The sequence below is a fragment of the Gallus gallus genome, chromosome 14 (genome assembly GCF_016699485.2).
Source record: "Gallus gallus isolate bGalGal1 chromosome 14, bGalGal1.mat.broiler.GRCg7b, whole genome shotgun sequence".
In the NCBI taxonomy this organism is placed as follows: Eukaryota; Metazoa; Chordata; class Aves; order Galliformes; family Phasianidae; genus Gallus; species Gallus gallus.
The window spans coordinates 1173593-1187049 of record NC_052545.1 but is presented as its reverse complement, the minus strand read 5'-3'; the positions used below and the strand labels follow the sequence as shown (position 1 = coordinate 1187049).

The 13457-nt window shown below is 40.3% G+C and overlaps 1 protein-coding gene across 2 annotated transcripts in view; it reads left to right on the top strand.

The window, feature by feature from the left end:
* Positions 1–13457, top strand: part of BAIAP2L1 (BAI1 associated protein 2 like 1) — a 34725-nt gene that overhangs the window by 7242 nt on the left and 14026 nt on the right. Inside the window, exons 2-3 of one of the 2 annotated variants that reach the window (NM_001277529.2) lie at positions 1108–1183; positions 4724–4810. In NM_001277529.2, coding sequence (NP_001264458.2) covers positions 1108–1183; positions 4724–4810 — 163 coding nt within the window. Of the gene's footprint in view, positions 1–1107; positions 1184–4723; positions 4811–13457 lie in introns of those variants that run through there. The other variant, XM_046900596.1, reaches the window with a different exon arrangement.

Here is a 13457-nt window from a genome sequence, read left to right as displayed (position 1 = left end):
CTGAGGTTCGCTCTTAGCTTTCTAACACTGACAGGAGTTCATCACATATGGCCCTACCTTTAAAATAATAAAGTTCAATCTGAATGACCTTTCCTGAAAATAAAACACACGTGAAGGCATTCCTGTGCTTTCTGGGTCCATGTATGCAGTAAATAGAAGTAATTGCGTTCTGTTAGCTTTGGAACAGACAATGGCTTGCTACTATTTCACTAGTCGGGTGTCCTATATTTCTTGTAAACAGAAAGTGTTTGTTTTGAATTCCTCAAACTTGAAAGTCCTGCAGTATGAACAGTATCCAGCAGGCCATTACAAAGCATCATAACAGTGAGAATGGCAGAATGCTGTCCTGAGTGATCTCCACTCTGAGATTTTATCAGATCAGATGTCATGGCTGCAGTTCTGATAGGAAGATCTGGTAAAAGAAGGTCTAGAATCTTCAGATCCATTTTAAACAAGGCCATCATTTTCATTTTATTTCTGAAAGAGCTATGGTTCTCCCAGTAAAATGCAGCATTTTCAGACTCAAAAGAGGAGCAGAGAGAACTGCTTCCCTTAAATGCTACCCATAACTTGGAGGACTTTTCAGTTTGTTTTGATATGTGTTTAAAAAAAAAAAAGTCATCTCAGTCCTCTTAGTCTTCTCTAATCAGGTATCTGGTTAATTTTTTTTTCTTCCTTTCCCCCACATTTATTTATATGGGAGGGGGCTGCAGTGCTCAAATCTTGCACCATTATCAGAAAGTTCTTGTTATTCTCTGACTTTAGAAAACAATTAGTGGAGAATCCATTTCTTTCATGGCTCTTTCTCCATCACCTCTCATAAAAGGAAGATCTATGCAAGCTGTCCTTGCATACTCAACACCCTTCTGTGTTATAAACAACTGGATTCCTCTTGAGCCCCAGTTAAGCCTCATTCTTTTAGAATCTGTTGACCATGAATGCTGTTTCCTTCCATCACGTACCCATTTCTCCCTCCCAAGTCTTCTACTTTCCACCCATCCATAGACTTTTCAGATACATACTGTACATAAGCAAGTGGCACTGAGATAAATGCTTTCATCCACTGCTGACTTGCCTTGGCTGTAACATGAACTTTCTGTTTCCTAGAATGTTATGGAGCAATTCAATCCAGGACTGCGGAATTTAATAAATCTTGGGAAGAATTACGAAAAAGCTGTTAATGGTAAGTCTTCAGAATGTTAACTTCAGTAGCAACGCTTAATTTTCATTTGATTCATTCTCATATTGGTTATGAGGTTTGTGTATAAGCTAGAATTCCACATTGAACTTCATGCATTTATTAAAAAAGGCACAGATATGTCTTTTTTTTTTTTTTAAACATGGGAGGGGAAGTAGGACTTTGGCTGAATTCAAATGGTATTCTGCAGAAGCTGCATCTCAAAGGCTTTGCACTGAGCTACTGCAAAGAAAAAAAACAACCCTGAACATAAAGTAACCATAGAGTGTAAGTAACAAGTACCAGAATTGTAATAAAGCTAAGAAAGAATAGTTACATTAATTCATATTCTTACATCTGTTCCTCCTCTGCTATATACGTTTCACTGCCCAACTGAACAACCTTATGAACAGAGGAGCTTGAATGAGTGTGAGTTCTGGGAGTGGGTTAATTTTTTCCTTACCCATACTCAACCTGAAGCTATCTTCCTAATGGAGTCAAAAATCAAAATCAATAAATTTGTATCTAAGGGCACAGCCTCTCATTCTTTGTATACTTTCATTATTGACTTCTGAGAAACTGTTTAGATAAAAAATTGCTTTCCAAGCCTGGGCCCTCGATTCCCAAAGCTGATACTGTAGGACCTGTTAGAGCTTGCTCTTGTTCACTTTCACAGACCTGTTGAGCTGCTTGATACCATATTAAAGCAATGTGAAATCTCACAATTTTACCTCCTTAAAGTCTGTGACACATCTTTCCTCTACATGTAATGCAGTACTCTGAGAAATGTGATACTGCAGAAGTCATGCATTGCCAAACAGACATTGAAATTTCTCTTCATGCAAATTTTAGACCAGACTTGAGGAAAAGATAAAAACCAAAGCCTGCTGGAGATGAAAGTCAGGAAATGTTGATTTGTAAGCTCATTCATTAGCAAATAAGTTTACTCATTATAGGAAGTACCAGAAATAACAAGTGTTTTCATGTTGGGCTGAAAGTTATACCTGTTCTCGAGAGCAGCTTTTTCTCATTCTTTTCCATTGATACATTGTATTGTCTTTTTTTCCTTTTTTCATTTTTTTTTTCTTGTTTAATTTGATTCGATTTGTCATCAGTAATTCATGGTATAGCTCTGCAGTCCTGGAGAGAGGCGGATACATTTTACGGTCTACCAAATGTGCCTTTGAGCCTAGTTGAGAAAGCATATCTAGTATGAATGCTTAATTTTACTTAAGTGATTGCAACAACTGTTGAGAAAGACCTCTTGGGGCTCTCATACATGGTTAGTGGTTTCTCTGTAAATATGGAGTGGTACAAGTAGATCTGTAACAAGAAGTCAATATCCTGTTGTTAAACAGTGAAACACTTTGCAGCTTTCACAGAACCACAGAATGGCTGAGGTTGGAGGAGACCTTCAAGACCATGTAGTTCTAACCCCCACCATGGGCAGGGTTGCCAACTACTTGCTCATTTCCAAAGTCAGAGCACTCCAACAACAAACTCTCAAAAACTCCTAATGGATTAATAATGCATTTTACTGCATTTTGAGGCTAATGGTCAGAACTCCTTTTCTGCAGAAGTACAATTTACTAGCCATAGCAATAGTGAAGAGACCCAGCAGATGGAGTTCTTGATTTAGTTTGATTAGCCTGGGAAGAGAAAAAAATATATATATCACGTTTTCTTCCTTTCTTAGCACCTATGCTAAGAGATGAGATTGACTTGAGGCTATCTTGAGAAAACATTCAATAGGTGGAGTTGGAATGACATAAGCTCTATGGCAGATAGCCCTATCAGCAGCAGCAACGTAGTTCTGTTCAGAAAGTTTGGACGTGGCATCCCTGTCAGAAGCAGCTGAGAGAAATTACTGTTGCGTAACATAAGAGGGCTTCAGGAAGAACCATTTCATTTGGAAAAGTTGGAGGCTTCTCAGCAAACGTTGGTTGGGTAGCCACAAAGGCCACCTTTGCTACTAAAAAGAAATCTAAAATACTGAAATTGGCAGTGCCATCTCTCCCCAGAAAAGGGTATCCTAAAGTCAGCAGCAAGAGTCTGCTTAGCTTGCACTGTGGGTAAAAAATTAACCACTACCCCCCAAAAATTTAAAGATATACTTCAATCAGTATTCTTCACCGCTATTTACAGTAAAATCTTGGCAGTTTTTTCCTCATAATCTCTTACATTTGTAGAGTGCAGTTCACATTTAGATGCCATGACGACACAAGGCAGCCACTGCACGGTGCAGGGGGATCTGTTTCTTACTGCTGTCCTCACTGGAGTTAGAATCATGTTTTGATCACTTCAGCAAAGCTAGCTTTACTGTTTAAATTGGCTATAACTAAGAAATGATTAACTGAGAATCATAAAACCTCAGTGATATATAATAAAGGCCTATTTTTTCCTGTAAAGCTAGAATTGAAGGATAAATAATAAAACTGTGGGATGAGGGTGAAATTGTCCTGGAGAGGGAAAAAAAAAAAAAAGTGAGCATCCAAGTGTTAATTCAGGTGTGTCTCCATGGGTGGGAATGTGACACCTTCAGGTTTCTTCTTAAAATGTACAAGGACCCACTGGCTGTGGTTTGATTGCTGAAAGCACTCAGGGTACGGCTTTCTCTGCCAGCCTGAGTTCAGCAGTGAGGACAGAAGTAGGCACTTCCCTGGAATGTCAAAATGAACTCAATACAGAAATTACATTTATCAGTGTCCATTTTTCACATCTGGAAAAAAGAAGTAGAGCTCTCCCAACATTTAAGCTTACTGAGCTGCTGTCCAGTTACAAGTTCAAAACTGACAGCATATCAAATGGGTACCTCGAGTTGGCCTCCATAACCTGAGCATCATCTCTCAGACTTATATTTTGAAGCTCTGCCATTCAAGGTCTAAAATTTCCTTCAAGTAGAAAAGTTGGTATTTAAATACAGGGTCTTCCAATTTTCCAATTCCAATGCATCTTTTTACACAAGGAATTGTATTTGTCATTGTAGTATGTGATCAATGTAAATTGTTATCCATAATGATCATTCCTAGAAGAGGCTGCATCTGCTACATCCTTCCCATCAAAGTTGATGCTTTATTTTCTTTTTTCTTTTTTTTTTTCTTCTTTTTTTTTAAAATATATATATATATATATATAAAATAAGGGAGTTGCTCTGTTTCAGCAAACTTACACAGGAGAGGATGATTTGCTCGTGAAGGCCTTCATGTCTCCTGGTTGGAACCATAGGCCCACCACCTCATGGGCAGAGGCCAATGCTCAGCACAGTGGTCTGGCTAGAACATGCCTGCATATAAGGGAAAGCTGGAACTAAGTAACAGGCTGCAGCTGCCCTCAGATATTTTGGAGTCCTGTCTTGCTGTCACCCGGTTTCACAACCTAGCAGATAGCACAGGGACTTGAGTCATTTTTTCCAATAGTAGGATTTCCTTTTCACCATCTTGCCTTCTCCTACTATGTGTCCTGCATTCTAACATTTCATAGTGCCTTAGATTAATGAAAGAAGAAAATCTTTCAGTTTTTGTGTTTTGTTTTTTCTCTCCCTCTAAGCTATGGTAGTCGCTGGAAGATCATACTACGACAGTCTGGCAAAGATTGGGGATATATCAGCAGATTCACCTGTTTCTAAAGAGTTAGGTAAGTGGCTTTTCAATTTTTTTTTTAACTACATCAAAACACAAACTTCATTTTTGTTTTCCTGCTGACGTCTCATAGAAATGCCATAAAGTAGAGAAGTACTGGGAAAAGAGCATTGTACACAGCCAGATGGGATTCCATCATTTTAAAACACGTTATTTCTCAGGCCACTCACACCAGTTCAATCAAGAACATCACTAGAAGTTCTCAGATGCTGTATATTAATATTCTAGTTGAGTTTTTGAGTGAGGAAATGTACAGTCAAAGATGGATTAATTTTACATGAACCCTGTAATGCTATAAGACAATAGAAAGCACAGCAATGACAGCAGAGCAGTGAGGTCCTCAGCTGCAGCAAGTGAGGATCTACTGAAATGCAACAGCTGTAGGCACAGAAATAAAGGAAAGAAGCTGCTTACCTTCAGATGGCCTCAGGTGCACAGGTCCTCCAGAGAGATCCCCTCACCTCCACTGCCAGCCCTTAAATGAGGGCTGGAAGGGGGGGATCCTGGCTCCACCTTTCTGCTCACTCAGTGATTGCATTGCATGCAGCTGAGCCCCCTGGGCTGGCCCTGCCTTCCCACCAGGTGCTCCATCACTGCTTCAGCCCATGACTTAGCATTTCTGCTACAAACAGGAACGTACTAAAAGTTCTATACTTTCCTGAAAATATGTTCTGAATTTCTGAAAAAAATTAGCACTTAGTTTTGTACTCCTTTAGCTAGCATTGACATGATATTGTTCAGTCTACAGAAGCAAGGTTGTCATCAAAGTATTAGTAACATTTCTGACAAAAAATATAAGTACAAACTGAACTATAAAAAGGAAACATTGCTTAAAGGCTTCATTTGCTTTTTGACAAGAGTAACTGGATAAACTGTCCTTTTGTATGGGCAATCTGTACTTTCAATTAAGGGTAACGTAGGACGTTTTCAATGGGGTGACATTAGCTGCTTCTGTAACCCTTCACTTTAAAGGATTGTTTTTAGTCGTTTTTTTCTCCGTGGTTCCGCTGGAGGTGATTTGAGGGACAGCCTCTGCTTGGGAGGTGACCGCAGCTCTCTGTGCCTGCATACATTTTTACCATTTGTTCTGAAGCCACTTCTGTGAGAGTGCTGACATCCCGTGCTCAGCGCTGTTTGCTGTTCTGCCGCTCCCAGCCCAAAAGCAAACAGCCTCGTGTAGCTTTCCGTGTTTGCTTTGCCAGTTGTTTACGGGCAACAGAGTCGCTGATTTCAAGCGGTAGAATGAAATCATGGGCAAGTGAAAAGTATTAACATGTCAGCCCTTTAAAAATGTCAGGAAAAGCATCATTACAATTTCAGTAAGTTGGTAAAATCCATGCAGGTAGTCTGTCTGCTGAGTGAGACCTGTGTGACTGTGAGATGCTGTCTGCATGTTTGAAGGTATCAGTGAGTGGTCCCGAGATTAATTCTGTTCCTTCCACACTATGGGGCCACACAAAATTGTGCTTGAAAATACATTCTGGGGGGGGTTAATTATGATGTTTTCCACAGAGCTATAATCCTTTCTAAATATTCTGTGTTGAGAAAGTGCTGCCTTCTTCAGGATCAGGCCTCTAGGGCTGTATTCTCATCACCGATTTGAACTGTTACTGCAAGAAAAACCCAGACAGCAAATGTAGATTCCTTCCAGCACTTCATGTTGAGGTGAAGGTGGGGTAATGTGGGAGGCATCTGTGAGAGACTATTTACATTTTCTTAAGTGGAATGCTTTCATACTTGAGTACAAGCTGAGGTACCATCCTCTGGATTTCCAGTGTTGAGGGCTTTGGACAGCCAGCAAATTTAAGTGTTTTAATTTGTGTAATAAAAATTGAAACATCCACAGTACAGAAACTGATACTTGAAGCTAATCTGTTTGAAAGCAAACAAACAAAAAACCCCATGAGTTATCTGTTCTAACCACAGTCAGTATGCTTGGCTTAGGGATGGGATGGCAAGGCTTTACAGTCATTAGAAATCCATAGTGCTGTTTTCTTACCTGTCATCTACAGCAGAAATGAGTCACAAAGAATTTGCTGATCTGCTTTTTCTTCATTTTTAATGTGCATCCTTCTTCCCTTGACTCTGTGTTCCACCCATCAGCCAGTAGGTACTCTTCAGCTGTAAAAGGAGCTATTAGAAGACCTGTCCCTTTCCTCTTTTCCCTGATAGCTAGCATAGCAACCTGTGTTTTTTGCAGATACACTTCTTATTAAAATCAGTCTTCAGAAGACTGAACAGAGCAATAAGGCAGGAATCAGTGTTTCAGCTCTTTCCTGCAGCAATGTCACCTTTAGTGGTGTCAGATGAAAAATAATGTTTTATTCTAAACTGAGTTGTGTTCCATTAAACTTCTTACGCTTACTTATGAAAGCCTCTGTGCCTAAGATGGCTAAAATACAATAATCATCTTTGTAATTTATGAACAACGCTTACTGGAAGGTCATTCCCAGCCATTTTATAGTTCAAACCCAAACCTGCCAGGCGACCTACAGTAGGCTTACAGCCAGCGCTCTGTAAAGATGTGTATCGAAACCATCAGCCAGTCCTTCCTCGTCATAAGGGAACATGGAACATGGTCTCCCTGTAAGCAGTCAGTAAAACCAAGTGCTTTCTTCCGTAGAATGAGACTGGTGCAGAAGAAGGAAACAGAAATGTGGATATTCCAGATATTCAAAACTTTAGTACTGTGTCTATGTATTTCACATGCAGTGGAAAGCTCTCTGGAACATTTTAATACAGAATAACTTAATATGAGTAAATTGAGAAAGTAAAAGAGTATATTGCATTCATAGTACAGGTGTGGTAAATAAAAGATAAGTGGCTCTAAGTCAACTTTTTTTCTAGTTTTGGAATTCCCCAACTTTCCAAGCTGTGGTCCTTCAGGTTTAAGTACAAGAATTTAGGAACATGATCTGAATGCACACAGTCTGTCATTCTGCAATGTGCAATTGCCGTATCTTGCTTTCCTAGGCACCTATTCTAAATTACACCAGGAAGAAAAGTTAGGAAAAATGAAGTTATACACCTAAAAATGTAGTTTTATACCATTCAAACTGCAGCATATCACAACAGCACGATGAAATTTCACATTTCAACAACTCATTAAAGGTAACCTCACATAAATACCTCAGTGCTGTCAGTGCCAACAGGACTAACTTTCACCATGTGCTCCTGACCGTCCTTCGTCTCGCCTAGAACACCGGTTTGTGAGGTTTTGTGTAATACGCACCAGTGCTCATAATTGTAACCAACACCGTCTTCCAGCCATGCGATCTATCTTAGCAGCCCTCACGAGCTGAAGGAACCAGGAAGTTTTCCTGCACATTCATTGCATTCTTCTCATGTTTTCCCAGCTGTTCCCTTGTAGCTACAATAACCGGCAGGTGCTAAGCTCCTTTATAACACTCTCAGTGTCAAGTCCCGATTTGTTTATTGTGTGGCAACTGTACTGATAGCAATTATAATGTCACAGTTACACTGTGGGGTTGTACACACAGCTTATTGCACAAGAGCTGAGTGTGAACTCACTGCTTCTCCTACAACAAAGTCAAATATGAAAGAAATAAATGTGTTGCATGGTATTGATCTGTGCAGCTAAATTGCAGAGATTTGTGTTAAAAGGAACATCAGTGAGAGGAAAGCCTTTTCTACTCTACCAAAACTGTTAGTTGAGGACTACTCTGCATCACAGGCTTATTATTTTCAGTCTCATTCACTTCAAACTTACCTGGAAACAGATATGCAAATGCTCACCTACAGTCTGAAACTGTAGAACAGGGATTTTTTTTCCTTTCTTCCTTCTTTTCGGGAGAAATTTTCTACTTAAAAACGTCTGCAGGTGATCATTGAAACAAGTATGGGAAAAAAACGTTCCTCCTTGTGGTGCTAGGCACAAGTCAGGGAGGGCTGAGGGCTGGGAGGGAACTTGTGATGGTGCTACCAGTAAATGGAATGCCTGCTTGGCAGAGGAGGAGCCCGGAACTTGGTGTTCTGCTTGTGAACAAAAGGTGTGACTGTCCTTCGGGTCTAAAGGACCGCATGTGAACACGTTTATAATGCAAGTTTGCTCTTAGGAAAAAGTGGTGTGAGCTCAAAGGTCTCCAAAACCTTGTCGTGCTGTAAGTACAATACATCCATTGTGAAGAGACATAGGTATGCACTCAGCAATATAGTAATTACACACAACAATGCTACAGTGTGGAGAACTGGGGCAGGAGTTGTCTACGCGTGCATTTCCTTCTCTTAGAGAGATGACCGCAGTCACTGTGCTGGTTTGAGCATCGCTGCTGAGAAGCATTCGTTAGCTGAGTGGTGAACATGCCCAGCGTTTACCCCACAGTTAGCTCTTCCTATCTGGGTGGACTGACATCTAACCGCATCTTTTGATAACTCTTTTCCAGTTCTGCAAAGAAAAAAAACAATAATTCAATAATAATAATCTATGATTGATGTAGTTAAGTGAAATTAAATCTGTAGAGAGCACAGTTTGATTTCACTTATTTATTTTGAAATGACAACCATTTTACATTTGAAGCTAAAATAAATCCAATGGACTTTTCTACTGTTTCTCCTTTCTAGTTGTAGAGATTTTCTATACAAGAAACAGTGAACTTGAAGTGACCATACAAAATTATTTGGAATATAATGAGAAAATTTTTATTTTGTTAAAAGGAAATGCATTCTTACTGAAAAAATTTCTAAGCTGACTGTAGTGTAAGGAAATACCATCTTTCAAAAGCAGTATCTTGCTAGCATTTGTCATTCAGAACTTTTTCCTTCCTTATTAATAAGCAAAATGGACATCTGAGCCTGTACTTCTTAAAAGCTGGGAACAGCTACCTCCTGCTACTTCTGTGATACAGCCCTTAAGTGCTGCTCTCACTACTCAGAAAGACAACCAGGAAAACAGGAAATGTAATAATTCAGGATAAATGAAGCCAGTTGCACTTAAAATAAAAATTAAGAAGTAGGTGAAGAATCGTGGGCAGAGGAGAGAAAGGGGCTGTAGGCTTACTGAAGCAGATAAATTGACCCTCTCAGCTGGAATCCTGTTTCACTTGTCTTCGAAAGATGACACGCAGCTCCCTGTCCTTCACTGGCTGCTTTAATCTAAGGAAAGATCTGTCGTCCCGTCCCACCTTACCGCATCACTGCCATCTCCTCAGTAGGATAAACGCTCTACTTTCAGAAGAGACTGTTGGACAGAAAGCAAGTGAAGTGTGCCAGCAACTACAGAACCTCTTTAGCACCTCATCGTGTGGAAACTTCTGGGAAACTAGCTTAGAGGCTGCAGTTGAAGCAGTCAGTAGGTCAGGCCAGCTTTTCCTATGGAGCATTAATAAAATACAGTTATAATATATTTATAATAAAATGGGATTGAAAGAAGGGACTGAATTCTTTTCTTATATAACAAAAAGTATATTGAAAATGAAATACAGGGAGGTTTTCAGTTCTCAGGAGTGAGGTTTTGCATTTCCTAATTTTGTGGTAACTGTTCCAGTGCCACACAGAGCTCCAACCTGCCATAAGCAAGGTAGGAGGAGAGCAGCCAGCCCTTCTGCAGTGCTAGCGATGGAAACAGTAGCTGAGTTAGTGGAAACTTCTTGCTATTCATAGTTCTACTTTCCAAGGTCACTTCTAAGGTTAAATCCAGCTGAACATTCATATTAAGAATTTTTTCCTCTAGAATTGGTGCTGCAGCTTTTGATGTTCACTATTCTGCATATACACTTTTGATGAATCTGCAGAAGGGAAGAGGGAGAATCAAACCCTCAGTCTTGCATTCTTAAACCTGAACTGCTCTGTATTTTGTACATTGCCTGACCGTCTGTTGCAGAGCCATTGGAAGCTCTGTGTGTTCACTGATAACTCAACTGTTCAGATACTCACTGAGCCCCGAGCTGCATTACCTTCTGCAGTGTGACAGGAGTGCGTGCGTCTCTGTACCTGCTGCCATAAATGCCCACTTGTGGATGATGGCTCTGGAGTTTAATACGGAACATCCATAACAATGCACGTCAGTCTACCCCCTGGAGGGAAACATTGGATATTCAAAATGAAGTGGGAGTGCACTTGCTTGATACCATCATGCTGTGCTTCAAAGGCCTAACAAAATAGAGGCAAATAGGACAAAAGGCATGCTGGCTGTCCCAAAACAGTTACATATCACATGAGCCTCACACATAGCAAAGACATCTTTCATTTTGCAACAGAAACTCAGGAAACGATGCCCTGAGTTTCACCTGTGTGTGCATGCAACATTTACTTGATTGTGACTGGTGTTTGTTCAGAAAATAGTCATTAATTCCACAGTGTGGGAACTTGCATTCAGTGCACAGCAGGTGTGCGTTCCCTGGCAGCTCTCCTAACTCACCCAAACACAATACCATCACTGCTGGTGAGGCTGGGCAGGCAGGCAGCCAATCAGCTGATGCTAAGCAATCCGTTTTTCTTCACCATCTCCTCCCCCAGGTACATCTGTTGGGAGAAAAAAAAGAAGAGAAAAGGCCTGCAAGCCTGTGTAGAGGAAAACATAACCTTATTTGTCTTCTTCAGTAAGGCAAATTACAGAAAATGGAAAGCAAATGACGTAGTTGCAAAGATCACATCATGTATGTAACTGGCTTGTAAATCCCCTAACCGAAATTCTACCTTTATTTTGTCCGGACAGTCAGCTCTTACTAATTAACAATTCCTGAACAAAGCCCAGGATCAGCTGGAGATGCCATTTACATTCCTAAGGAGGAGAACAGCTTCTCTTGGAATTCCACAAAAAAGCCTTTACCCAAAACGTCTCACTTTGGAGACATCTTTGATACCAGCAGCTTCAGATCGCTGTGATTAAGAAAGGCAGTGACTCCCCACGTGGCATGGTATTTCATGTAGCACTCAGCACAGTGCCTTAGGTATTCATCCTTTTTTTGCACTGGAAGCCCATTAGGAACCTCCGCTTTTGCTGTTCTGTGCCATTTGCTTGTTGCAGTGCTGCTCAGACACAGGGTGGCTTTGCTGTATGATCACCCCTAACTAATCTGCCTACAAGCAGCAGGGCGTCCAGCAGGCAAGCTCAGGCTTGTGCTTGTGTTGTCACTTATTTCCTCACACCTGATTGGTAAGGCCTGCAAGCTGCTTCTCAACACCACTGCAGCTCCAGTATGAGAAGCTGTTGTAATTAAGGCTTCCGGGGCCCCATGGAAGATGTCAGTGACATACATACCTTAATGTAGTCTGCTTTATATGCTTGGGTTAAAAAAAAAAGCCTCTGTCAGTCTTTAAAGATATTATGGATGGAGTAACAGGTGGAAAAACAAGTTTGCCATTTTTCATGCATTATTTATGTGGCATACGCTTTTCCTTTCCTTTCTTAATTAACATTAAAATTTAGTTACCATACTTACCAATCATCTGAAACAAGATAAATATTTCATGTTCATTGTCATCTGTTCAGTGATACAGTAGGTTTAAAACAATTTAACCTCTGATTTTTTTTTTCTTTGACTGGTTGGGAGAGAAAAGGGAAGGAGACCAGGCTGGAAGTCGCTCAAATGGAAAGTCACACTTCTCTTTAAAATAACATAAGCCTTTCTCGTTGTCCTGTTTAAATAGTAAAATAGGGGCATCACACCACGAACAAACTTAGAGGAACTGGAAATTCTCACAGTCTTGCTAATTGCTCATGTATTCACTCCTGATGCTCTTTGCCTTTGGCACGGAGGGAACGAGCTGTCAGTGTTAAATATACATATTTGTATGTATTTACTTGTATGTGCTATATGGACATACAAAGATGTGCGTATTGCAATGAAGCAAACACTTCAGGAAGCACAGAACCCAGTGTACAGCACTGACTGGAGAAGTAAAATGGTAGAAGGTACCTCCAGCAGAAGAAAGTCTATGGTAGCTAGAACACAGCCTGAGCAAAGCAGCTCTGGTCTCTTGCTAAAGTATTTTGGCTACGATGTAGCTGGGAAGAAATTACTCAACTGAGTAAACACAGAGGATGTGGAGAAAAGTGAAAAGAACTCTGAAATGGCTCTGATCCCATGAAAACTATGCTATATCTTTACCTGTATCTTTACCTTCACTTTACTGTGAAGTGGATGGACAGAACTTCATGGCAGCTCCTGTCTGTGTACGAAGGGAAGAAGGCAAATCTGCAAAGTGAGGTGTGAGCTTTGGATTTTACTTTTACATGTCTAAATAACAGCAGAATGTTTCATTCCACTCTTCCCGATCCACGATCGGTATCACTTGGATTTCAGTGTGCTGCGCTCCTACATGAACACACACAATCTGAGGATAAAGGAGGCTTTGTTCATGTTAATCTGTGTCTAATTTGTTTCAGGGGAATTAACATACTTGGTTGTTATACTGCAGAAATATCTATTGCTATTTTAGTGAGAACTTTCTATATTTGGAAATATAAATTGATCTGAGAGTCCCGTTTAGAAACTGAAAATCTTGCTTTTTTGCTTTATATATGACATTACAGAATTCTGTCCTATCAAAACATAACCATCCATTCAGCAGTGCTTCTGCGTGCTGGGGGCTTACCACCTATAGCAGACTTCAAACACTTTGTTATCCTCTGAGCTCTCTTCCCTCCTGCTCTACTGTAGATTTGACTCCTCTTTTTCTTT